We start from the raw sequence: 25,163 nt of genomic DNA, 5'->3' as shown, positions 1-25,163 counted from the left end.
TAAGAACAAATCGGTTTATTTTCACTGCCATACTTAACACTTTTTTAATATGACATCGAACACGTACATATCCAAACAGGTTTACCATTCAGAATATAATATCGCATATGAGCACGTAAAACAAACAAAATGGACGGCACTAGCTAAAACTAATTCTCTTTTCTCATTCGTTGATCAACCAGAACGTATTGCGTCGTAGCATCCGTCTATATATTTTTTCAGACTGACAAACTCCAAACAGTGCAGGGTCATAATAAGATACAACACCAAGCTCCACACAGTGCGTTGACCAAAACAACGTTCTGATTGACAGCTACAAATGCCCTCATCACAAATTGACTCTTATCAGAAGATAGTATGTTTGGAATGAATTCTTGAAAATTAAATCAACTCACGTATTCAGAATACTCCATTCAGTATTAACTATATAGCAGCTGACGCCAAAACAAGGGAAGTAATTCAGACTTCTTTAGCACAATATTAACAAAAGTGAAATAAATTGTAACAAGATAAAACAAGGTTCGCGTTGAACTCTAAATGAAATAAGTTAAGACATTCGAAAACATTTTTTCCTTAGTGGTGATTACAATGAATACGCCGATAAACCCTGAACGTTATACTGAACACATTGCATTCGGATGCGTAACGTCGGATGCGTGACGTCGGATGCGTAACGTCGGAGGCGTGACGTTTCGACTTCGTTCATAACGTTAATTATAAATGCATGTCGGCCAAAACGTTTATGAAAATGGCAGCCGTCCTCAGAACGCCCTTCTTGAAAGTATCAACAATTATGTCATGAACATTATGCCATTTAATGTAACAGAGTCAATAAAAAGTTATCAAAACAACACGATTATCCACAGAGCCTCAATGAGGCAGGTGTGAAGAGATCTATATTTCAAATGTGAAATTAACAACTGAAATGTACACGATTCTATGCATCATATGACAGAATTCAACAATCATAATACTTCAATATATTTGACATATGAAATCACAATTGAACCTTTCTTACAATCAGCAACAAGATGTATAATATTTTTTTTTTGCAAAACTCAATTGTAACTCTTATCTGACAGAAACAGAGGATAAACTACGAATCGTTGTTAACGTGCTACAGGGACATTCGCACCGAAAGCTTTCAACACAACAGGAATGAATATACCACTATAACACACGGTCAATACAGATGCTGGGGATAGTCACGTGACACGTTTAAGTTTCTTTCACACACTGTAGGTAATACCATCATGAGATCACAAGATGTCCAATTTCACAGTTATATATATATATGTATCCATTTGGCGGCTATTCACAAGCGGAACAATGATCACATATTGCTGTCAATCACTTGTCAAGAGCAAACAATATCGAATGCCAAGATATCGATTAAAAGCATCTATTTCATTTATTACTCGTCGATCACCGAGCGCCGGTATTAATATCCTCACTGGCAGCCGCCATCGCAAAACGCTGGGACGACGGCTGTATCCATGACGACCAGAACTGTATTGATTCTGCGAGACGGGAATGATCAATTCAGCAGAAATGGTCTTGAAATGCAATTACATTCAAACGGGCAATTGTGCTTGTGTTCCTAAATGCTTAATCACATTGTTGCTTGCGATCTCACGTCTTAAAGTTTTGGGGCCCTTGCAACGTGTCGGCCGAGTCACTTCCGGTGAGGGAACCGCGCGGGTTCTCGTGAGAGTCCTGCGAGACTGTCCCAATTTTGAATCGGAAGTGGTCCTCTTTGGAATTGCTCATAATAGTCCTAAATGATTTTTCCAGGCCTTTCTTGCAGTCAACACTACGTTCCTTTCGGAGGCCATGTTTTTCTCCCCTTTCAGAGAACAGGCGATCAATCCGAGGAAAACTCATCTCTGTGTCCTCTCCGGCTGACAACATGTTGTCATGTTCGTCAAACGAATATATGTGTTCACTTTGAGCTTTCATGGAAGCTTTCGTCGCGTCAATAGACGCACTTTCACGTATTCGTGTCTTAGATGAATGAAGACTTTTCCCACTGAATTGGCTGGGGTCACTTTTCGATTTCGATGTATTAGTTAGTTTCGTCTTGAACAAAACGTTCGAATCCGACTTGGACGAATGACTCAGGGAAGGTTTAGAGGAATGACGCACTTCCGGTTTTCCGGCACTGTTTTGTTCGTGCTTTTCGTTTTTCGTGTTCTCCGTGGATTTCCGTCTGGCTTTTGGAGTTTCTACTCGAGGAAAAGTTTCCTTCTTTAACTGAACACACAACTCCTGTTTTGGCGTGAATTTCAAAGGCTTTTTCTGTTCGGTGTTTGTGGATTCAGGTTCAAACTCGTTGAATGAATACAAATCCATGTAATCGACACTCTCGTCGTCGCTGTTGAAGGGACTGCCGAACTCTATAGTCGCATCGCTCTCGTTATCGGAGGATTCGATCAACTGTTTGGATTTCCGTGACTTCTTCGACGGTGTCGATGGCCTCTTTTTCGGTTTGGCTTTTTTGGCTTTCGTGCTATCCTCCGACTTCTTTAAATGCTCGATCATTTTTGGCTCCAGTGTTTTGTAATCTCGGAAGTTCATCAGCTCAACTGGTGATACGTTTTGGTTGCAAAACGTTAACACGTTGTGTTCTGTTGATTTACATAGAGCCCCAGCTGATATTTTGTGTAGCTGAATCTTGTTTCCGCATATCTTCTTCATGTCGTCCTTGGACATACGGAAATCCGCCATGGCGTCCCGAACACACACATAGCGGTCCAGTCTGAAAATAGAAGCCAATCTGTCAAAACAAACCATAAAAGGTCATATTGATTTCGCAAGAAAAATATTCTTTTCCGAAACATGCCACAAAACAGACAGTTCTGATATATATATATATATATATATATGATCAGAAATGGCGATCGTTGTGTTGAGGATGAGACAAGCAGCAACTGTATCTGCACCTAGTTTCTAAATTTTACAACTACACGTACTATTTTCGTTAGTCAGGAAAAATACCTTTTACCATGGGCTGAAAGAAACACGATAACGTTTAACACATCTGTTTCAGATATTTACAACTAAGGCTGAAACTTGTAATTTTCCTTCATGAGTTGCCTTACGTACCGCTTACTACTACTACTACTACTACTACTACTACCACTACTACTACTACTACTACTACTACTACTACTACTACTACGTCCGTGAACATCTAGGTTAGAACTGATCTTCAGAAGCCTATGCTCAACGTAAAAGATACTAACGGGATCGGGAGGTCAGACTCGCCGTCTTGAATGAGGCGTCATCGGATGCCAATTGCGTAAATCGATGCTCATGCTGTTGATCACTGGACTGTATAGTACAGACTCGATTATTTACAGACCGCCGCTATATAGCTGGAACATTGCTGAGTGCGGTGTAAAACTATACTCACCCTATAACGACTATTACTGACGTCACTACTACATCTACTACACCCTGACGATCCGGTTTAGAATTGATCTCGAATGCAACATATGTCATATTTGGGATTTCACTTTCTTTAACTTTCTTTCACTTTAATGCTTGAATGCTTGTAGTAAGAGCCGACTAACGGGATCGGATGACACAAAGTGGTCGACAGATGATATCGTATCCAAATTGTGTAGATCGATGTTCATGCTGTTCATCACTAGACTGTCTCATCTGGATTGGTTATATTTACAGACTGCCACCGTAAAGCTGGAATATTGCAGAGTGCGGTGTTAAACAAACAAAGAAATAAAAGCCTACCACTAAGTACTAAGGTACTTCAAATTTCGCTTCACTCAAACGCTATTAGTCCGTACAGCTGACACACACAAACGTGACAGAACATGGCTAGGAAAAATGTCAAGTCTGACTCACTCTCCTAACGAAACAACCCTAAATCAATATTTGTCTCATTCTGTTACAACTGACATTCCGCTACATTTCGCCAAACACCACGGCGGGCACTGCTATTTCTGCAATCTGTTTACTCGTGTTTATTAGAGTTGCATCTACTACAAATATATATCTTATATATATCGCTCGTGTAACGTTAGCAATGACTGCACTGGACAAACCAATGATTGATACCATGAGCATCTGTCGAGACAGCAACAACATTCACCGATGCATCGACACATAAGGAAGTAAGGTGATCGTAAGTCAGTAAGATGCATTACCAAGGAATGACAGCTAATGTTCGCGTAAGTAACAGATGTTTCGTGAATGGCGCCCCACGACTAGATTAACTGGTAATCTCTGAATATATAATAATTTTTATGGAGACAAGCAAATGTTCTGAAATTGAAAAGGAGATCCGCTGGAATTGGCAGATCCGGAAGAAATCTAGACTTGGGTTATTTAGGGCAGTAGGGGTAAAAATGTGGTTATGAAGACACAAAAGCCATGAGTTCACAATCTGTGTCATAATGTACTTTCAAAGGGTCAAATTGATGAATATCATATGCAAATATCATGCATACGAACAGTTCCGTTTTGGTGGAAGGTTATATTGAAATAATGACAATGATCTTTTCATCGTCAAGAATCTGTTCTGCGGTAGATAAGCTCATGTGGAAATAGTACCTACTACTACTACTACTGTCCGTGAACAACACGGAATCTAGTTTAGAACAGATCACTGAAGCTGAGTCATAATACAAGTACGCTTTCTACATGTACACGCAAGCCTAACAATGATGCGAAACATGACTCCATCTAAAATGTCTTCAGCAGTAGTCAGTGACAAACATCATCCGAGAAAACCTGACAGACAAGTATCTGCATAAACAACGCACCTGTCTGCGCTTTCAAGGTTGAGGTCATAGGTTCGGATTGCTGACGTCATCTCTACGTCAAAGAGGTCATCCGTCTCGTCTTCCGGGTCAGAGGGCACGTCAGCAAAAATATCAAACCCCTTGCCCTCTACAGCATCTGAAACAGGGAGGATCACGGTTATACGCGTCAGTCGACCCAACAAAGAACTGCCAATTTCTGGCGCGGTGTATTTTTAGTACAAGATGGTCGAAATAGGTCGTTTGCCTTTCCCTGTGGAGGGGCATTGCTAATGTTTGAGGGATGTGTTGATTTACACAGTCTAGCAAGCGCATCTCGGAGACGGCTACTTCCGTGCCAAGATGCGAGAGGTTTTCGAAGATGAGTATGTCGGTGTTTCGCGGCATGCTATTTACGGTGCATAACAATATCGGTCCCAGCACAAGTTGATTCGGTTCAGAGTGAAATGCTGCCATTTCATGCACGGTTGCATATTGCAACCGTGGGAAAGATTTTTTTACCTTGCTGAATATGTCTACTCGTTCACCTTCTCTCTGTATTCATTAACAACTCTAAATCTTTGGCTTTCTCTTAAGTCTGAATGAAAGATATTCCTCATTTATACTGGCGTAAAGTTCGTTGCATCTTGTATTACAGACTGCCGCCAGGCAGCTGGAATATTGCCGAGTGCGACGTAAAATTAAACTCACTCACTTATTACATTTACAAGGACTAATTATTTCACCCTACCACGTAAAGAAATCGCATTCCCCAAATTTAAACTCACTCACTCATTCCGTTTACAAGGGCTAATTATTTTACCCTACCACTCCAACAAATCTTATTCCGCTTAAATACATTTTAATATAATCCTCATTTAAGGACTGTTTTTATGATTACGATATAAAATACATGGTTTTTTTTATTGATTTGTCTCCGAAGTAAATGTACAACAGGACTAAAATGAAAAAACAAGTTTTTCGACGATGCGCCAAGAGCTACGACGAGAAAGCTATTTCAGTGATCTAAACTTGTCTTCACCGGCTCACTGGGGCAGTTTGACATAAGGCAAAGCAATCAATCACAAAAATTGGCAAACAGCCAAATGACGTCACGGCAGCACGTGTGATGGGTTCTTGCCGCTAAAGAAATTGACAAGCTAAAACGGAGACTTTTATTTGACGTTTGGGCATAAACACCTTATGGCTTCGCAACATGGCTGAGAAATGGAACGACCGTGCATAAATAACTCACAACTCTGTCATTAGCAATGAGAGGAGCTACGCGGCAGACACCAATTCCCCTGGGGAATATATATTCTTATTCGTCAAAGATATAATTGATATTAGCAAGCTCATTTCGCTTTGATGGCCGACCACAAAACTGATACTTGCAGATGTAATCAAATGATACCAATGTAATTATTTACGTAATCACATCTAGAATCGATTCGGTACGATCTTGAATATCTTGTATGGTACACTGCCCGTGAAGTGGACGGTTTTGGTCTGATCTTTCAGTCGCCTCGGACTAAATGAGATTAAATGACGTACTTGTTGTTTCCCTACCTTGTACTCTGCCTTGAGTGAGTATGGTTTTACACCGCTTTAAGTACTGTTCCAGGAATATTACGGCGGGGGACGACAGAAATGAGCTTCACATACTGAACCATGTGGGGAATCGAACACGGATCTGCATCGTGACGGGCAAACACTTTAACCACTGGGCTAACTTCCCGCCCCAACCCTACATTAAGGGGATAAAGAAGAACCGGTTGCCTCGAAGTCTGCCAGTGTATCTGTTCCTAATATTCTTTTCCTATTTGGGCTAGTACATCAGGTACACAACCCACAACTTCAGTGTGTGAATGAGTGAGCATGGCCTTATGCCGCCTTTAATATCAATGTGCGTTCATATCACAAGCCGTTTCCATATTTATAATGAAGGTAAAGTCAGATTCAATTGCATTAAACATATGCGTCTTCTATACTTTTGTAAATGTGTATGTGTAAATAATTAAAAATATCATTCATTTCTGATATCAAAATTGGAATAACCGATATCCATATTTCGTAATATCTCTAAATAAGAGTCACATACAAAACAACAATTTCGATCACAATGTACATACTAAAAATTAAAGATATCTGTCATTTCTCAATACATAATCTCTGTTGATTTGTTGTTTAACTCATATCAAGATATCGGCAATCATAGCCAAGGCGATAGCATCAATAGCCAAGATATCATTAATATGCTTGGTAATATCTTTGATTAATTTCGCGATATCATGAATGCTATTCCTGATATGTGTAATTGTTTCTTTTCGAGACACCTTTAATTTACTTCAATATATCTTGAAATCAAATAAACATATCTCTATTTTCATATAAGATCTCAAATTTAATCGTAAAAAATGTGACAATGCCTGGTCATACGTCGCATTGTCCCCGAAACTGACAATAAATGGATGTCGCCGGCAATTCAAACTGTGTGAGTCGTTACCTTCATTCACCACTTACTTGCTAGGTTTTCTATGAACTGATATTATAAACATTTCAAAATACGGCAGAAAACACCATTCACCCACTCCATGATACTGACTCCCCTGTCCCCATGAGGACATCGTCTACTCGCTATTTTCGTTAGAATGACGTCATTACGGACGTTAGGAGTACACACCTTTGACGCCTTTTATGTAACTGTGAACAGTGTTCAGTTCAAGCCATTTCATCTCGTGAAAAACCTTTACTCAAAATAACTTTTGCCATTTCATTTCGCTGACTCATGTACGCATGACGTATCGTTTCGAAATCCTACGTTTAACCTTATCACTGCAGAGAGATGTCATGAGTCATCAAGACCTACCTGTGTATAAAATTGTCCTCGTTTCACACATAAACATAACACGGCATTTACTAAGAGCGCGCAGTTGGTAACGCGAGACCGTTGCCTAGCAACATCGGCATCACTTTCTTCCTATCAAACTGGTTTTGTTAGAACTACAACAACACATCACCAAACTAAATGCGCATTAAAACGATTGTCGTCAAATATGGTCCCTAGTCCGTTGAGACTGCCAACAGTCGGACATCAATACTGCTTTACTTCGTATTTGTTAGACTGGCGGTAACGTGGCCAAGTGGATAAAACACTGTTTTCTCAGAGACGTAAGGTTCGGTTCCCTATGACTAGCCATGTTGTTTCCATCGGGACACATCTGCAAAGTTCCTAAAGCTACGTTCACCCATTTAAATATGTCGTCGACAAGCTTTAAAAGAGAACATAACAAAGAGGACGACGTTTTGTCAAGTTAAATTACCTTATAATCAAAATTACGCGTCATGTGTAATCTGAAGGACGAAAAGACATCCTCGCTAGAGAAAAAAAGGAGTTCTGCTATGTGTACGAGATCAATTTTACATAGACTGGTTCGCGTCGGAAATGCGTTGCGTCACCTTTAAATTGCACGACCACAGTAACATTCAGTTACTCGCACAATGAAGCAGGCTACCATTACCACATATCACTTACAGAACAAAGAAACCAAAACCGGAAGACGCGAAAACGCCTTTTAATAATTTGTTTAACGACGGAGATCAGAGAACAAGAGTGAGAAATAGTTTCCATATTTTCCTAAGCAGTCTACGCCATTAAATAATTCACTTGTTCGAAATTTGGAGACACGGGTTTCATAATTAAGCTATTAACATGATCAGAATTTTTAGGAGGCCATGCCTTAAAAAGTATATTGTATCGTAAAGAGTGGTATGTTTACAAAATGAATCCATGAAAACAACTTCACTAGTCAATCGGGACAGTGACTATGAACATTTACTGGCCCGTCTATTTTTTTTTACTAGCCACGAGCTTGCGTACCAGTGGCTATTTCGCTCAATTCAGAGAATAGCCACAATAAGAAATCATTCGCGATGTTTGAGAACATTCGTCTTCTCATTTAGGAAAGGAGGGCATGTGTCAACCAAGTCAGAGAGCCTGACCACCCGATCCCGTTAGTCGCCTCTTACGACAAGCATAGTCGATTTATATGGTAAGGAGTCTACCCCGGACCTTCACGAGTCTCGTTGAACAGAAATTAGCTAGGTACAAATTCAAAGAATATATTATTATTTACAACATATACCCATTTAGTCACAAATTTAACGGGCCTTGGGGAAGCCCCTGGGCTAAACATTTCACACAGTCTGTTCGTTTCTTCTTAAAAGAAAATTGAGTCCAAATGACCGTTGAATATTTCATTCAGAGACGTTTTCCATTTTCATCGAATAGAATGAAATGGTAAGCTACTTTGAGATATGATGTGTCAAAATTATATGTTTCATCTTGTGACAACTATGGGGCGGGGTTCACATAAACGCTGCGTGAATAACATTTCCTCGCTATGTCGTCATGCCTGAGTTGTCAAAAGGGCTTACTGCGCGGGTAGTTCACACGTACTTATCCCTAACTTATTAAGAAACAGCAAAACTAAGATTTTATGACTATTAGTTTACTCAACACATATAATATAAATAAATAATATAATACAATTTTGTTTAGGACTAACAACAGAAAAATGACGCACGTACGGAAGCAAAACGTAATGGTTATAAAAACCAAAGTGGCCGCCGCCCTTAAACAATCGGTCGGTACATTCTCATACAACAGTGATCATTGTAATTGGCAGATCGACAGGTAATGTCCTAAATGTTAATTAGTCTGGGGTTATTTACGTACATTTGACTAGCGACAGACACGTCAGTACTGACGAAAAACTATGTGCATGCGTTGCCACAAATTGAGTGACGAACAACAAGTGTTGCTCGTCTCGTCTGAGCGTGGCGCAGATGATTGTGGAATGTGAAGTAGACAATAGCACGTGGCATTCCGTGGAGTTTCCCACAGGGCGCAATACTGGGGATTGGTCTTTCTACAACAAAGACTCCTTTTGTTATTCACGTGGCTTTTATATGTATTCCCGTGAACAAACGACAACGTTTTGGGATTGAAGTTGGATTTCTTTGCAATTTAATAATGCATGCGTCTTTTACGAATTGAGCTAATTGGTTCTTACGTTAATTAACATGGCGTCACAATTACCATATATATCCTGATTGACATCTTGCGGTCCCAAGTGGTACAATTTTATACTGTGTAACCTTTGACACACATTTACCTTCTGAAATCTGGTGTTTATTTCTGTTAGTCTGTTACTGTGAGTGACGGATAATGAACTTCAGAAATGGAATCGAACCCGGGTCTTCAGCGTGACGAGTGAATGCTTTAACCACTAGGCTACCCTACCGCCGCCACATTGGGACATTTGTTCTGGTGTACTGTCAAGCTTAAGGAATGCAAGCAGAGATACCAGGGCGATATGAATGATAAATGATAACAAATTCGGGCCCATCTTAATGTCAAATCGGTCTCAACAGTCAGTGGGCATCTCGTCTATTCGTATAGCAACACGACCGTTCCCGTTGTAAGTAAAATATTCAGTTACTAGTAATTGCGCCCAAAAAAACAAATGCTTTCATCTTTGCTGCAAACAAGCTCGCGATGGAGATATTACAACAGGAAAAAATGTTGTTTTTTCTTTTAAATATAAGTACAGTTTTGTTGACAAGTCCGGACAAAACAAGGAAGTCACGTGGCCGTAAGTCTGTCACACAACACCACCCCTGGCGTGTGACGAAAACATGTAATTCACCGTCACAGTAAGTATGCACTCTTCTCATCACGGAAGTAAAAAACACGAGTTAACTACGTGGTCCCGCTTCACAACGCGATCACACTGATATGGTTATTGTTAGCTCTGAGTTACGGGTTCCCGGTTATGTGACTGACTTGAACAGCGGGTCCCAGATCAACAGCAAGATTGCGTGGTTTACAATATTCAACTCACCACACGATATGGACGTTCCGGCAAATTCCCATGGCGTTTCTTCGTTCTCAGAGTCAAATCCATTGATGTCTCCAAAGTATCCTGTGACAAAAAGAGATTTACTTAGCAATGATATTTAAATATAGCAAAAAGAATACGCCTTTAATTAAAAATAAATGCTTATCATCCTGCTAAGCGATGATGATGTATGATATGATGGTTCGTAAAGTTACGACCTATCGTCTTTTCAGAATATGGGGTCAGTAATAGGTATCAGAGATCACAGATTTAGAGGTTCAATGAAGAAAGTTCGAGTTTGGTAACCAGATCTGTTTTCAATGTTTCAGCTGAAATTGGAACATCATTTAACATCTGTTACTCATATCTGTGGTCTAACTAATACGAGAGGCCATTGTCTGATATCCGTCGTATGTTTGAAAAGGGTTTTGTCGCTTGAATGTTCGTTTCAACATGTTTTTCATACAGTCTGAGTAAACTTATTCTCAGTACTTTTCGTTACACTCCACCACTGAGTCTTACTAAACCTTATGGGAGGTCGCGTCAGATAACCTTTGAGATTGACCAATCAGAACACAGCTTACCAAATCGCGTAAGTGCACATTCGCACATCCCTTATGAACTTTTTATTTCGAAAAGGTTCGTACTCGAACGATTCCGAATGCTATTTAGCGTACGATCGCTTCCGGGTGATGCACACAGCGTACGTGCTGCCATGACAACGGTGAGTAAACACTCGCTGAAAATAGTGTTATGACAATATTCAAGAATGTTAATATTAGCAAATGGTAACCATGTCAACAGAAACCCCAAAGCGTATATACTGTAGGTCAAATAACTGTGTTAGATGTTGATTTTTGTTTTGAAAGTCCCTCCGATCCCTAAATAGTAGCCGTTGTCTGGTTAAATCTGTTTAACCGTCTCGCATTTGATTGGATCGTCATTGGTAGCTCAAAGGTTACCTGACGCGACCTTCTACTAGGTTTTGTTAGACTCAGTGGTGGAGTGTAACGAAATACACTGAGACGAAGCTTACTTAGACTGGTTTTTCATATGGATACTAGCCCTGATTGTCATACTGTGCTCGCTTATTGATCTATTTTTGTATAATTTTAAAAGGGTTTCGACGATTACGACTACGAGGCTAACGTTATGGAGAATTAAAGAAAAGAAATATATATAAAAAAACCAAAACAAACAAAAAAACAACAAAAGAAAAAACAGAACAAAACAAAACAAACAAAAACAAAACACAAAAAAAAAAAAACAACTAAAGAAATCGAAACATAATCGATATATTCATACTCGAAATACATTCACATTTGATTTGTGTCCAGACATGGAATTAATTAAATGCACTTGTGCATGGAAAATATCAATATGAGATAGCTGATACCCTGCTGAGATCCGACCACAACTCTATCAACAGAGGGTACGACGCATTACGCATCGGGGATTCTTGGTTGAACCTAAATGCACCCATTCTGTTTCCGATCAATATATTGATTATGTCGTAAACAGATCCATCTCCAGCTCGCGAGAGGTCCAAAGCTGATTAGCGGCTGGCCACCCTTCTTGGCTATAGGTCACAGTATCTAATTAATCACAAGGCAGTCTCTGGCCACTTATCCGGTGACCGTAAGCTGGCGAGTGACCCATACCCGCTAGACAAACGGACACGATGTCGCAAAACAAGCTCTTTATAACTCGGTCGTATTATCGTCAAGGCTGGTGAGTAAGTGAGTGAGTTTTCATTCCTTTAGTAGCCATATTCCAGCAATATCACGGCTGAAGACAACAGAAATGGGATTCACACATTGTACCCATGAGGCGAATCGAACCCAGAATGTTAGCGTGACGAACAAACGCTTTGTATACTGTACTACCCCACAGCCATTACCGTGAAAGATGGAATCTCTGTCAACAAGATCCAAATCACGCGCTGCAGAAGTCGGACTTCAAAACTTAACGTTGACGTCTAACGTGATCGCATGTCTGATGTTTAATTTTTCCTTCCATTTGAGATTATTTAACACCCTTAATTACAAGTGGGTTGTCAGTGTGCATGGTGTTTCCCCATAGAATACCCAAAGGGGGATTTTTCATTTTTCTATCCGGACCCGCAATGAGTGTTTAATGTAATATTAAACAGCCTAGGGCTATGCACGCAATCAACTACGACATTCTTTATCAACACGCTATCTCTGTTGTCCGCGTGCATATTTAAGAGCCAGTTGTATTTCGGTGCAACCCGGTACGCAGTCGTCCTGAAGGGGAAAATAAACACCGGCAAACCGGATTTCGTATGAATTTCCTGTGACGTCATATGAACGTCAAAGGTTACACACGTTTCGTCAAGGTCAGAATGCACACAGGTTAACAAACCTTTAAGCAGGGTTGTCATGGCGGGCGAGTGAGATATCTTGATGGGGGTTTTGCCGCCGTATGTAGCGATGCTTGGGTCGGCGCCACAGGAAAGAAGAAGACGGACGATCTCCAGGTGGTCGTTCTCCACGGCATCGTGAATTGGTCTGAAGAAAAGAAATGCGAATGCTTAATGTCATTTTCTTTTTCAGGTTGTGATGCGAAGAATCTCAAAATCGACGTCAAAGCAATGCAAAAAAACTCTCAAGATAGTATCGTGAAAATACATTTCGGTGTACCATACTGATTAAGCCTGCACAAATCTCTGAGGTAAAAACATAATAGTTTAAATGATTATTTCTCGAAGAATGATAAATAACAGACTTGGTATTTGGATTTGCCTCTTCGAAGACTAGAATTACTACATGTATACAACAATGGACTCGGCATTCAGTACAGCTTTAGAGCAAAGCTACATATTGATTGACTGATCTCTTCGAAGATACACCGCTTTTAGCAATATTCCAGTAATATCATGGCGGGGACACCAGAAATGGGCTTCTCACATCGTACCCATGTACGGAATCGAACCCGGGTCTTCGGTGCAACGAGTGAAAACTTTGACCACTGGAGTGCCCACCGCCCTCGGAGATACAAACTATAGTATCAGTATCATCTGAATACGTAAGTGTTATACAACCACAATCAGGTGATTGTGGAGTTTCCTGACGTAAACCACCCTTTGTGTACACAAAACACGACCTTCAAATATGTCCTAGGACAAAGATAAATCTGCTCTCACTGTACTAAAAGTACATTCTCAAGTAGTGTAGAAGAACAGTCTGAAGACGAAATAGTTTGTGTATTTGGTACGGATTCAGGGTCAAAATAAACAACACAGCTGCCATGACCACGATGGATATGACTCATACATGTAGTTTTATTTAGTTGAGTGAGTGAGTATAGTTTCAATAAGTAATTGAATAGGTCAGTCTCGACAGGCACGTGCACGAGCGATCGCGCGCGAACACCCACACCCGCACCCACATACCCACCCATCCACTCTCCTACACACACACACACACACACACACACACACACACAAAACATGTCTGAAGCCCCTTAGCACAGACATAATTTTGCAATTCTGGCCGGTTTCGCATTGATGTGATCACCATGAGAATAACGTCAGACACTACCTACATTATTTATATATAATTTCCAGTGGCCCTTTAAAGTTCAAAGCACTTAAAATCAGTTTACAAAAATACCATACACTGACGAAGATCGAGTTGCGCTGCTTCGGAAACGGATGTAAGTGAGCACAGCTGAAAAAGGTCAAGCTGACTTGGGTTTTGGAGTATGCAACTGCGGTAGTATTTTATTATCACATAGTGTCCATAATCACTGGTTTTGTTTCGTTCTTGCATCACACAACAATATTCCAGCTATATGGCGGCTATCTATAAATAGTACAGACGAGACCAGTCAAATCCAGTGGTCAACAGCATGAGCATTGATCCACAGAGCTGGGATGAGATGACATGTGTCAACAAAGTCAGCCAACCTGACCGCCCGACCCCGCACCTTACGACAAGCAGTGGTTACTGAAAACCATTTCTAACCCGTATCTGCTCGGGATCATAGTTATTGCGATGAATATGATGAATTTGATCTTAGAATACGAATGGGTTCTGCAGTGTAAATTGATCATCCAAATGATAAAATAGTCCGAATATCTCCTCGCCAGTCTCAGTAAACTTATCCTCAGTACTTTTCGTTACACTCCACTACTGAGATTCAGTGATGGAGTGTCACGAAATACAATGAGACTAAGTTTACTTAGGCCAATCTCCTAACCAATCTCCTAACCAATCAACCTTTGATGGTGTTTGAAACTTCGAAAGAATTCCAGCCAAGTTATGTACAACACGAATCATTTACACAGACATTTCACCTTTCAGATTGTCTGCTGTGAACGGGGTTGATAAGTGTGTGAAATATAAGCCTAATGGATTCCAAATGAAATGCAGATACATATGTTCCGTTTCAGCTGGCACTATCAGTATTACAGAAATAAATGAAATGCTATATTCTCATTAAATTTGCAGCGTAGACCCAAATGTGTGAGCGAGATCAACCAGATTACCATACTTTGTTGAGGAATAGCGTTTATTTCGTACAACTCTAAAGAGCATTTCTGTTCGTAGTAGATCTAGAAATAAGGCCACTGCTCCTCTGATAATTATAAATACTATATATAATATATAATATAAATATAAAATTATAAATATGCAAATAAGATAGCAATACAAACAGAACGTCAGTGAAGCTAAGAAACACAAGTCAGTGAACCTGACTACTCAGTCCCGTTATTCCACGCCTCTTACGGCAAGCATGGGTTGCTGAAGATCAGCTCTAACCGTGATCTTCATGGGTGTTAGGAAGGAAGGATAACGGGTAAGAATGAAGGACTGGAGCTTCGGATGTCAAAATACACTCCACTAATCTCATCTCAGGCAGCAATGGTGTGAAACCATTTAGATGATAACCCATTAGCACGAGGCTCACAGAGGACAAATTTAACCACAAAATTGGCCATTACGTACACGTTTCTCGATATCAGCACCACTATGCCCTTCTATTGACCACGAAATGGCTACTTTCTAAAGCCGTTCACGTGTTTTGCTATGAGCAAAGTGTTCAGTGGTGTTTCATTTAATTCGGTCAGTGTCCCTTCCAGACTCATTCCCACTTACGGCCTTACAACGGTAAAGGTGGACGCCGAAGAGAGCTGAAAACACCCGAAGAGAGTTAAATGATCACGAAGTAATCCTGACGCGGAACTTCCCAATTTGACCTTTGGGTATTGCGGTGCACGAAAGGAATCAATTACCCGAATTTCGAATAGGCTGACAGTTGATACAATCTAGAGTCACATTCGAGTTAGCAGTGCCATTATTTTCGTCACTTTCTAAACGTCGTTGTGGCATACAGGACATGTATTTTGTTGATTATAACAACGACGAATTCAACTGTCGGCGCAACTGATCCAGATAATGCCCAAACCGCGATACACGTCGAAGGCGTTGAATTAAAACAATTTAGAAACAATATCATCTGACGTTCATGTTAGTTATTGATATCCAATAACTGCTAATTCTTACTGGCGTTTGAAAAGACCGGTATTAGATTATAAAATATTCGGTCAGAAACGACATAATCAGTTTAACCAGATCGAGTGCGGTGAAGAATTGAGAACACCACCAAGGGAGTCCGTCATCAATTACACGCGGAAAGGTCAGCTGTCAGAGTAATCACGTGACCAAATCAATTTCACTCCGAATGACAGGTTAGCGCTGATTTATGATAATAACAGGCAGGGGCGGCGTGCATGACTTCCACACTCTGGCATGTGTTGTGAGCTTTGTGTCGGCAGACATCTAGGTCAGTAGGCCACAATCGAGCTGACGTCACACTTCAATACTCACGTTCACACACGAGTTAGAACGAGAAGGTAATATAACCTTGGGTTATATTTATGGGACATAAAAAGACATCACACTGCTTCTTAATGAATGATTGATAAATGGCATTAACGAACCCGACATTGTTCGTTGTTGGGGAATTGCTTTGTTTTCTTGTACCAGATGAAATATTTATAACATCATCGGTCGTTCCGATAGAGAAGATGGTATTTCTTTGAATCGCTCTACTCTATCCTATATTGACAATAGGAATAAAACGACCACATGACTACGGTTGTGTTACAAAAGAAACGTGATAGAATATCCTGTTTTAATAACTTGTTGTCGGTGTGAAGTAAAACAAAACAACTAAACTCCATTGCGTTATTTGATTTTCAAAGCCGCTGTGAATCACAATCCCCTATTACAGAAGACAAGTTGTACATTATAAAATAATTGGCATAAAACTGAGTACTGCACCCGGTCAATACAGAATATGAGCCACTATATTGCATTTAAAAGAGATTTAAACTTAGATAAGAAATTACTATAGCTGTAGATGATGTGTCAGTATGGCATTAAAATAGTGTAACGTCGGTTTATAACTGTCAGCTCAGTATATGTGTTACCTGAACCACACTACTTTCCCTACTGCATGCCTAGCCCTCCCTGCAATGTTAAAACTCAAAATGAAGCAAGTCTATATTTCCTCATCTCACATAATGGGTCTATGTGATACTATCAAAATAAAATATATTCTGAGACTAAGCGATAGATTGTGTGTGTGTGTGTGTGTGTGTGTGTGTGTGTGTGTGTGTGTGTGTGTTTGGAAGTAGGGAGCGGGATTTGGGGAGATTTGAAGTAATTCCTCCGGTCCCAGGGGCTTACCATTTCGATTAAGTCATGAAACCGGGTTTGGTATTGACAAACCTAACAGGATTCGAACCAAACGATTATAGCGAATCTGGGACACACCTGCTCCACAAAGTTCTTTGTAGAGGCCACAGAAAGTGAAATTATTGAGGCGTGGTTTCGGTAAACATTAAACTGTCCAGACCCAATTCTAATTAAGCGTACAGTTTACCGTGATGACCATGGAATGTCCCAGGAATGCAACCCTGAGCCGACATGGAAGTTTGCCAAACAATCAAATTATAAAACAGACCATAGTGCTGGCTAGTTGATGGGAGTACGATCGTGAAACCTGGAATAGAATTACCGGCAAGCATTTGCTGGGTCACATTTTTGCTAGCATACCGTCGACATGTTGTGTGTGTGTGTGCCTCTTAGATTGCGTGTTGTCAAATGGAATATTTGGCGAGAATGTTGTAAGTTATTTCCTAAATGCGGGCTCGTTGCATCTGCTTATAATTACGTACACAAACCGGCTGGCTCGGTTTGAAAATACAAGATGTGATAGTTGGTTCGTGTTCAGCACAACAACACGATGAACACATTGTGCACGTCCGGTTATAATCGAACGAGGAAACAATTTGAAGAAAATTTGAAAAACGATATAAAGCCGTTTTAAGAGGTAATACTTTAAACAAAAAAGAATACTGAGAGAAAATTTGATTAGATTAAACACATCACCCGACAGAGGACATCATTAATCACTGTATCTGTTCCCTGAATGCATTGAGCACAAGTTTGGTTAATCGGAGCGACATCAAGCGGTAAAGATATCACTTTCAATAACACAAATCCCGATTACAAATATCGATCCAACTTGAAGCCTATTATTTTTAGAAGCTAAATTTTGTTTCGTTACGTCAATTTTGTACTGGGATTCAAATTTATTAATAATTCATTTAAATTACGCTAGATGGAATATCGCGCATTTGAGTACTAGGTCTATTCTCGGCGAATCACATAGTCATCAACCGCCTCCGTTTGTCATGCATAACGAACAATAATCATAGGATTTTGACCTTTAACATCAATGACGTTTACGCTGGCCTCGTCGATCGAGGCATGTTACGTGAACAACAAAGTGAGTACTGTTATTCTATACGGTATAGATTGTATCACATTTCAGAGGGTATGTTTACGCGCAGCATGCTCCAACTGGCAGTTGCACTGTCACAAAAAAATAAATAAATAAAAAATTCAAAATAAAAAAATAAACGGATCTGAAACTTGAAACTTTGTTTTCGTTTTCTATTACATCGGGAGAGTGTTTTTGTCTGCGTGAATCGATCAACGCCGTGCTGGGAGACACGTGCAGTATCTCGCTGCAGGGGATGTTTGAGATGATAAAATGTGGAAGGTTAGCGACGATCGCGGTACTTTCTTGCAAATATCATGTTTATCTCATCACTGCGGGAAAAAATATTTAACTTTTTATCTCTCATTCACCAAACTGGGCGGTGGGGTAGTGATATGGTTACAGCGTTCGCCCGTTAGAACCAAGAACCGGTTTCGATTCCCCACTTGGATACAATGCGTGAAGAGTATTTGCTGGAATATTGCAAAAAAGTGAGTGAGTGAGTGAGTGAGTTTAGTTTTACGTCGCACTTAGCAATATTCCAGCTATATGGCGACGGTCTGTAAATAATCGAGTCTGGACCAGACAATCCAGTGATCAACAACATGAGCATCGATCTGCGCAATGGGGAACCGATGACATGTGTCAACCAAGTCAGCTAGTCTGACCACCCGATCCCGTTAGTCGCCTCTTACGACAAGCTGAGTCACCTTTTATGGCAAGCATAGGTTGCTGAAGGCCTATTCTACCCCGGGACCTTCACGGGTCTGCAAAAAAGTGGCGTGACACTATACTCATTTATCCTATACAGTAAACGTGTTCAGCAGTATTGTTTTCCTACGTTTCATGGACACCAATCACATGACAGTAGTAGTGTTCCAGTTTGTTTCCAAGGGTCTTCAAATGCTTGTGTATCTCACAGCTTCTGAAGAAACCTGGAAAATCATAAAGGCACACCCGTGCTGTCATGTGAACCGATATTTTTGCCCCTCAGTCTATATCTCACACATTTCTGATTTGAAAGATTTCGTATAGTTCAGCTTTTAAACTATCTATATTACGATAGCGGCACACGATGTCTTTCATAGTTCGATAAGGTCACTTTTGGAAAAGAGGCCTAACTTGGTAAGACTTGGTAGGTGTTTCGGCAGTGGGTTTCACGAATGGAACAAAATCCACGTCGTCGGCGCAACGAATAACGTCAGAATCAGAAAACCAATGGTTGACATAAACCCCACTAACTCAGTCACCCCAGCAGGAGTGAATATTACTTCGCGCCGTATTATGTATTCCCACCCTATTGCCGTGTGCACCAGTCGGAACCAACAGATCATACATTAAAACTGCCTTCTCGCGTGAAGCATTGCTGTGTGAATCAAACACGACGCAAAAAGACACAACTACAGCACTGCCCAAAACCGGTATGACAAGATGCGGAACAAACTCACAGCAAACAGTCTATACAATATTCACCTAAACCCGTGCAGCTGTATACGTGGTTACACAAAAAGGACCGTCACACCACCGATCGTATCTTAAAGCCTTATTTATCTACGACCGCTGATGTTGAAATCATTCACTTCCCATTGTTCAAAACACTGAAACTTGACGTAGGCGAAACAAACCCACGCTGCAATGGTAAAATATAAATGGACAGATACAACGCCAACAAGTCGGAGAAGATCCGGGTTAAAATCGGTGTTCAGTAAACATCCTTGTCGTGATAGTCGACAAAAGGGATCGGATGGTCAGGCTTGGCTGGCACATCTCATCGCATGCCAAAGGCGTACATAGATGTTCATGCTGTTGACCACTGGATTGTGTGGTCGAGGCTCGATTCCAGACTCGATCATAGAACTAACCAACGGACAGCGATCACGCCTTAGAAGTGAATGTTCCACTTCATGTTCTACTACAGCCGTGTCAACTTTCAATGAATCAAGCTGCCAGGTCGGCGAAAAACACTCCATGCACATTCCGCCTGCTATTGCTTATCTCTACATCAAACGCGAACGGAGGCGGTAGAGCCTTCTCCAAAGAATGTGCACATTCATCATCCACGAATATTTTGCTTTCGGTTTAAAAAAATCAATTTCCAGACCAAACGCTTTCAAGCGTATTTTGAAAACGTTAATTGATTGGTGTGAACAAGATGAGGCATGTTTAGATTCAGGGTCGATTTCCTCCACACGTATTTCATATGTGCAGTGTGAATAGATGAAAGTCGTAAAATATTTACGTTAAAGATTTTCTTCCTCTTAAAAATGACCTGGTTGTTTTGAGGCAATGTACGTGATGACCCTGGTTATCCCGAGCCATGTCGACTAACAAGGGTCAGCGAGTGTAGAACGTACCACGGTGGGCGGTCTTGTGTGAAGACTATCATGTACGGTGCGATGGGGTAGCCTAGTGGTTAAAGCGTTCGCTCGTCACGCCGAACACCCGGGTTCAATTCCCCACATGGGCACAATGTGTGAGGCCCATTTTCTGGTGTCCCCCGCCGTGATATCGCTGGAATATTGCTAAACGCGGCGTAAAACTAAAACTCACTCACTCACTCCACGCCGATACGAAACAGTGGCTATAAAGTGAGTGTCTGAGTTAAGTTTTACGGCGCTTTTAGCAATAGTCCAGCAATACGATGTCATACGGCTAGGGGCACCAGAAATGGGTTTCACATGGGGAATCGAACACGAGTCTTTCGGCGGGAAGATGCGAATGGCCTTAACCACAAGGCTACCCCACCGCGCCTGTTTCGATAAAGAGGTTGAGGGTCAGGAGGCTTGTCAATGTTTAACCTCGGGTAATCACATATCTCAACAAGAATCGGTATGTGAGTATAATAACATTATTCAGAAACAAAAGAGTATGTATTACCACATTGTGATACATGAATCATAAGACAAGGAATTTATTCATTGGAAAATCAGTACGCATTCCACAGTCTGCCTAGATAGCGAATATCACATGTCGGAACAATTTTGTGTGTAATGATACAAACATTTCGTAACTGTAACATAAATGCGCCCGCCCTCAAAGGTGACTCATCGCAAGATCTGCCATGGGTCAATGAGAATTACGCATCACCATGCATCCTTCGTCGTCTCAATAAGAACGAAATCGCTGTGCGGAACCTTGAGGAATAAATCTCCAGGAGCGGTTGGTTGGTTTGTTGTTTAATGCCGCACTCAGCAATATTCCAGCTTACGGTATTAGTTTGTAGATAATCAAGTCAGAACTAGCCGATCCCGTGATCAACAGCATAAGCATTGATCTACGCAGTTGGGATACAATGACAAGATGACAAGAGTCAGTCAAGTTAGTGAGTCTGACAACCCGATCCCGTTAGCTGTCTCTTACGACAAGCATGGGTTACTGAGGATCAGTTCTAACCCAGATCTTCACGGGTTAAATGTTCGGAGGAAATAAAGACGGTATGAATGTCGATATAACTGTACATGTATATGAGGACGTGCAGAATCGCATATTTAAAAATAACTAGTCCCGTTTCAGAAAGCTCTCGAAAGCCTAAGATCTCGTAAGATTTCTCTTAGCGTTTGTACCTCCTGTCAGAGTACAGGAGGTACGCATGCACGAAAAGGGTTACGAGATCTTAGGCTTTGTGAAACGGGGCCCTTGGTTTGCAACACAATAATCCGGAGTTCTAACGTGCATATTACTTTGAATGGCATGGGCGTATATGCATAATTGGGAATGCTCGTCCAGTGTGTGATGACGTCCCTCACCTGATACCATCCTGAGAACAGCAGTTGACGTCGGCGCCGTGTTCTATAAGGTGACGTGCGACGTTGATGTTGCCTTTCACGCAACTCTCGTGCAGTGCGGTGTATCCCGCGTTGTCTCGCGCGTTAACCTTGACTGTGTGAGTACGTATGCAGTACAAGGCCACGTCCTGAAACAAGGGGAGATAATTTTAACAAAACAGCAGAGAACCACTTAAGAAACAGTGTGTTGTTTGGTTAGTCCCACGCGCAACAATATCCCAGCTAAATGGCAGCAATCTGTAAATAAATAGTCTGGACCTGCCTATCCAGTCTTCAACAGCATGAGTATCGATCTACGCAAATGGGACACATAGACTGTAGAAGGCAACGAACCAGATCACCCGATGCTTTCAGTTGTCTCATACGATAAGCATTGGTTAAGGAACACCAGTTTTAATCTGATCTTCACGGGCCCGGACAGTATGTGATGTTTAAATACAGATATCTCATACTAGGGACTTCAGTTGGGTGGATTCAGAGCATTACATTGACGCCATCCTCGATCATCAACAAATGTGCTAATGAAGTGCAGATATTAATGAATCATAACACCAAAAACATGTCACATCTTTCAAATATGCTTTTACGGAAGCAGATGTTCAGTTCATAATAGTTAACTTAAAAAACACAACCATGTTCTAATTTGAACGCACGATGTTCAGCAAATTGGGTATGATTATAAAACCATCAAGATATATCACCTTGAAGCTCTCATCACCACATCGAATTAAACATGCTACTGCAGGCACGACACATTTGAAGGCAAACCCAAGCGTCGCATTTTAGAAAGTGTACGGTACATCGTTCAATAGTATTTTATCCCTCCGGCTTTTGGCAAGGGAATGGAACGTGCATTTATTCGCTATGGCATTAAGTGGGATGACCGATTTATAAGACAGGCCTTCCTCGGAAAACATACTAATTTACGTAATCTAAACTTAGGTAATCGCCGCATGCGTGCGTCAGGACGGTTGCTATGACAACGTCGGGCGAAGGGTCACGGCTGGCGAGCAAGCTGCCTCAAGCCTTGATTTCCGGTCTTGCTGACTAACGCGTTTATTGGGGGAGGGGAAGGGGGGAGAGGAGGGGCTACAAAAGTGGTGGGGTGGGATTAGGAAGCGGGGTGTGAGGGGATGAGCAGAGTTTAGACAGATTCTGTGAAAATCAGGAGATCATTACAGCCACGGCTGTTTGTACTCTGCATTTTTATGAATCCCAAAGCCTCCCTGCTGCAGCCTTGATTGTATTATTCGCGTCTCTTGACATTCTCAGATTTCAATTTGGCCTCGAGCGGTTTATGCATTCTTGCTAAATTTGAAAGTCTGGTTTACATTGAATGAACTCGAGCTTATTCTAAAGTTGTAACCGAAGCTTTCAGGGTGTGACTTTTCTTCCTTCCTGCAAAATGTTCAGTAGAACTCGAGATATGAATACGCCAGTATCTGTAACCGGCTTTCGGGACGCAGTGAACTAGTCTTAAAATATTATATTGAGCGAAACTATCTACAGGGCTGAGCTTGGCGTTAAACAACCAGCAAAACAGATGTATCTAAAACGCGTAACCCGTTCACCTGTCGTATGTACTACGACGAGCGAGACTTTTAAAAATCTGTCTCTGCCTAACCCTGTGGTTAGCTACCCATGGAGAGAGAGAGAGAGGGAGGGAGAGAGAGAGAGAGACAGAGAGAGGGAGGGAGGGAGAGAGATGAGAGAGAGTGTGTGTGTGTATAGGGGGGGTCAAGCTGTGTTTTTTATATACATGATATTAGCTGCGTATCTTTCATTGCTATAAATATATTCGCTGCCCATTTCACGTGACGAGGGACGCCTCTTCTGAAAGCTGTTACGCCCGTTTTCTCAATCCTTTTCCACACCTGATTTCTCTCCCAGCCGACGGTATTTATGTCACAACTGGCGCTTGAATAAACACCGCACCCAAAATAAACAAGTCGTCCTACTTTTTAGAGCTCTGCAAAGTTCACCGTGACATCATTCAACGGCGTTCTGTCTCGCCCGACGTCACGTACCGCTGTTGGGGGATACACGGGTAAACAAACAAGCGCACAAAAACATCCTTGTGTGCGGGGGTGGGGGGCCACGGTATCCGGACGCCGGGGGGAAGAGGGCCTCTATTTACCTGGAAAAACACGTACCATACTCTCCATAAACATTCCTTGCCCTTTATGCCTTTCGACAGGTGAGCAGGTTACACTGCACGGCAATCACACATGCCCATGCCGATAGCAAGAACACATAGACCAATGCGCGCGTAGTTTCTGAATATAAATAATTTTGATAGTAACAAAGGGAGATCCAATGAAATAAATATTTCCTGCATTTATGACTTTGACAATGCAGGGAGGTCTAGTAAGGAAAATAATTTGTTTCTCGGACTGTGAGACAGATAACTTTGACACGTCACCGTATGCAATGAAATATAGATTGGATTTCCACAGTGACAGACGTTATGTTATTTCTGAATTGGTGGTACGTGAAAAGCAGTCGGGTCATAACTGTGTCACGTTCATATTTGTCTCGGTCGCCAATCTCTGCTGTTATCTTGCCCGACAAGCAAGGCAGCGCAAAAGAACCGGCGTACCATTATTTACCGGTTCAGACATGAAATTGCTACGTATTGCGATAAGCTGATCGAAAACCGGTATGCAGACATGCATTCGAAAGAGTTTGTCACACTCGGAAATCTTCAGACATTTTCAGTTTTCACACCGGAAGTCAAATTAAGTTCGGGTTGAAGTTGTGTTTCGCAATATTTTCGATCTGAATGTTTGAAATATTTACTCATTAATGATCAGTGATCTTTGACATGTTCCGACCAGGTGAATTGAAGTTTGTCTAATATCGCGAGACATTTTTTAAAGGGTGGAGTTAACTAA

The 25,163-nt window shown here is 41.2% G+C and overlaps 1 protein-coding gene across 8 annotated transcripts in view; it reads right to left on the bottom strand.

The window, feature by feature from the left end:
* The window catches only part of LOC137269782 (uncharacterized), a 79,517-nt gene continuing 54,354 nt past the window's right edge, over positions 1–25,163 (bottom strand). For all 8 annotated transcript variants that reach the window (XM_067803611.1, XM_067803616.1, XM_067803612.1 and 5 more), the window contains 5 exons: positions 22,231–22,397; positions 13,052–13,197; positions 10,670–10,750; positions 4,788–4,923; positions 1–2,758 (listed from right to left, as the gene is read on the bottom strand). In XM_067803611.1, coding sequence (XP_067659712.1) covers positions 1,633–2,758; positions 4,788–4,923; positions 10,670–10,750; positions 13,052–13,197; positions 22,231–22,397 — 1,656 coding nt within the window. In that variant the 3' untranslated portion in view covers positions 1–1,632. The remainder of the gene's footprint in view (positions 2,759–4,787; positions 4,924–10,669; positions 10,751–13,051; positions 13,198–22,230; positions 22,398–25,163) is intronic.

Source organism: Haliotis asinina, unplaced genomic scaffold (genome assembly GCF_037392515.1).
Source record: "Haliotis asinina isolate JCU_RB_2024 unplaced genomic scaffold, JCU_Hal_asi_v2 scaffold_17, whole genome shotgun sequence".
Taxonomy (NCBI): domain Eukaryota; kingdom Metazoa; phylum Mollusca; class Gastropoda; order Lepetellida; family Haliotidae; genus Haliotis; species Haliotis asinina.
The sequence above is the reverse complement of the archived record's forward strand: the minus strand, read 5'-3'. Positions and strand labels throughout refer to the sequence as shown.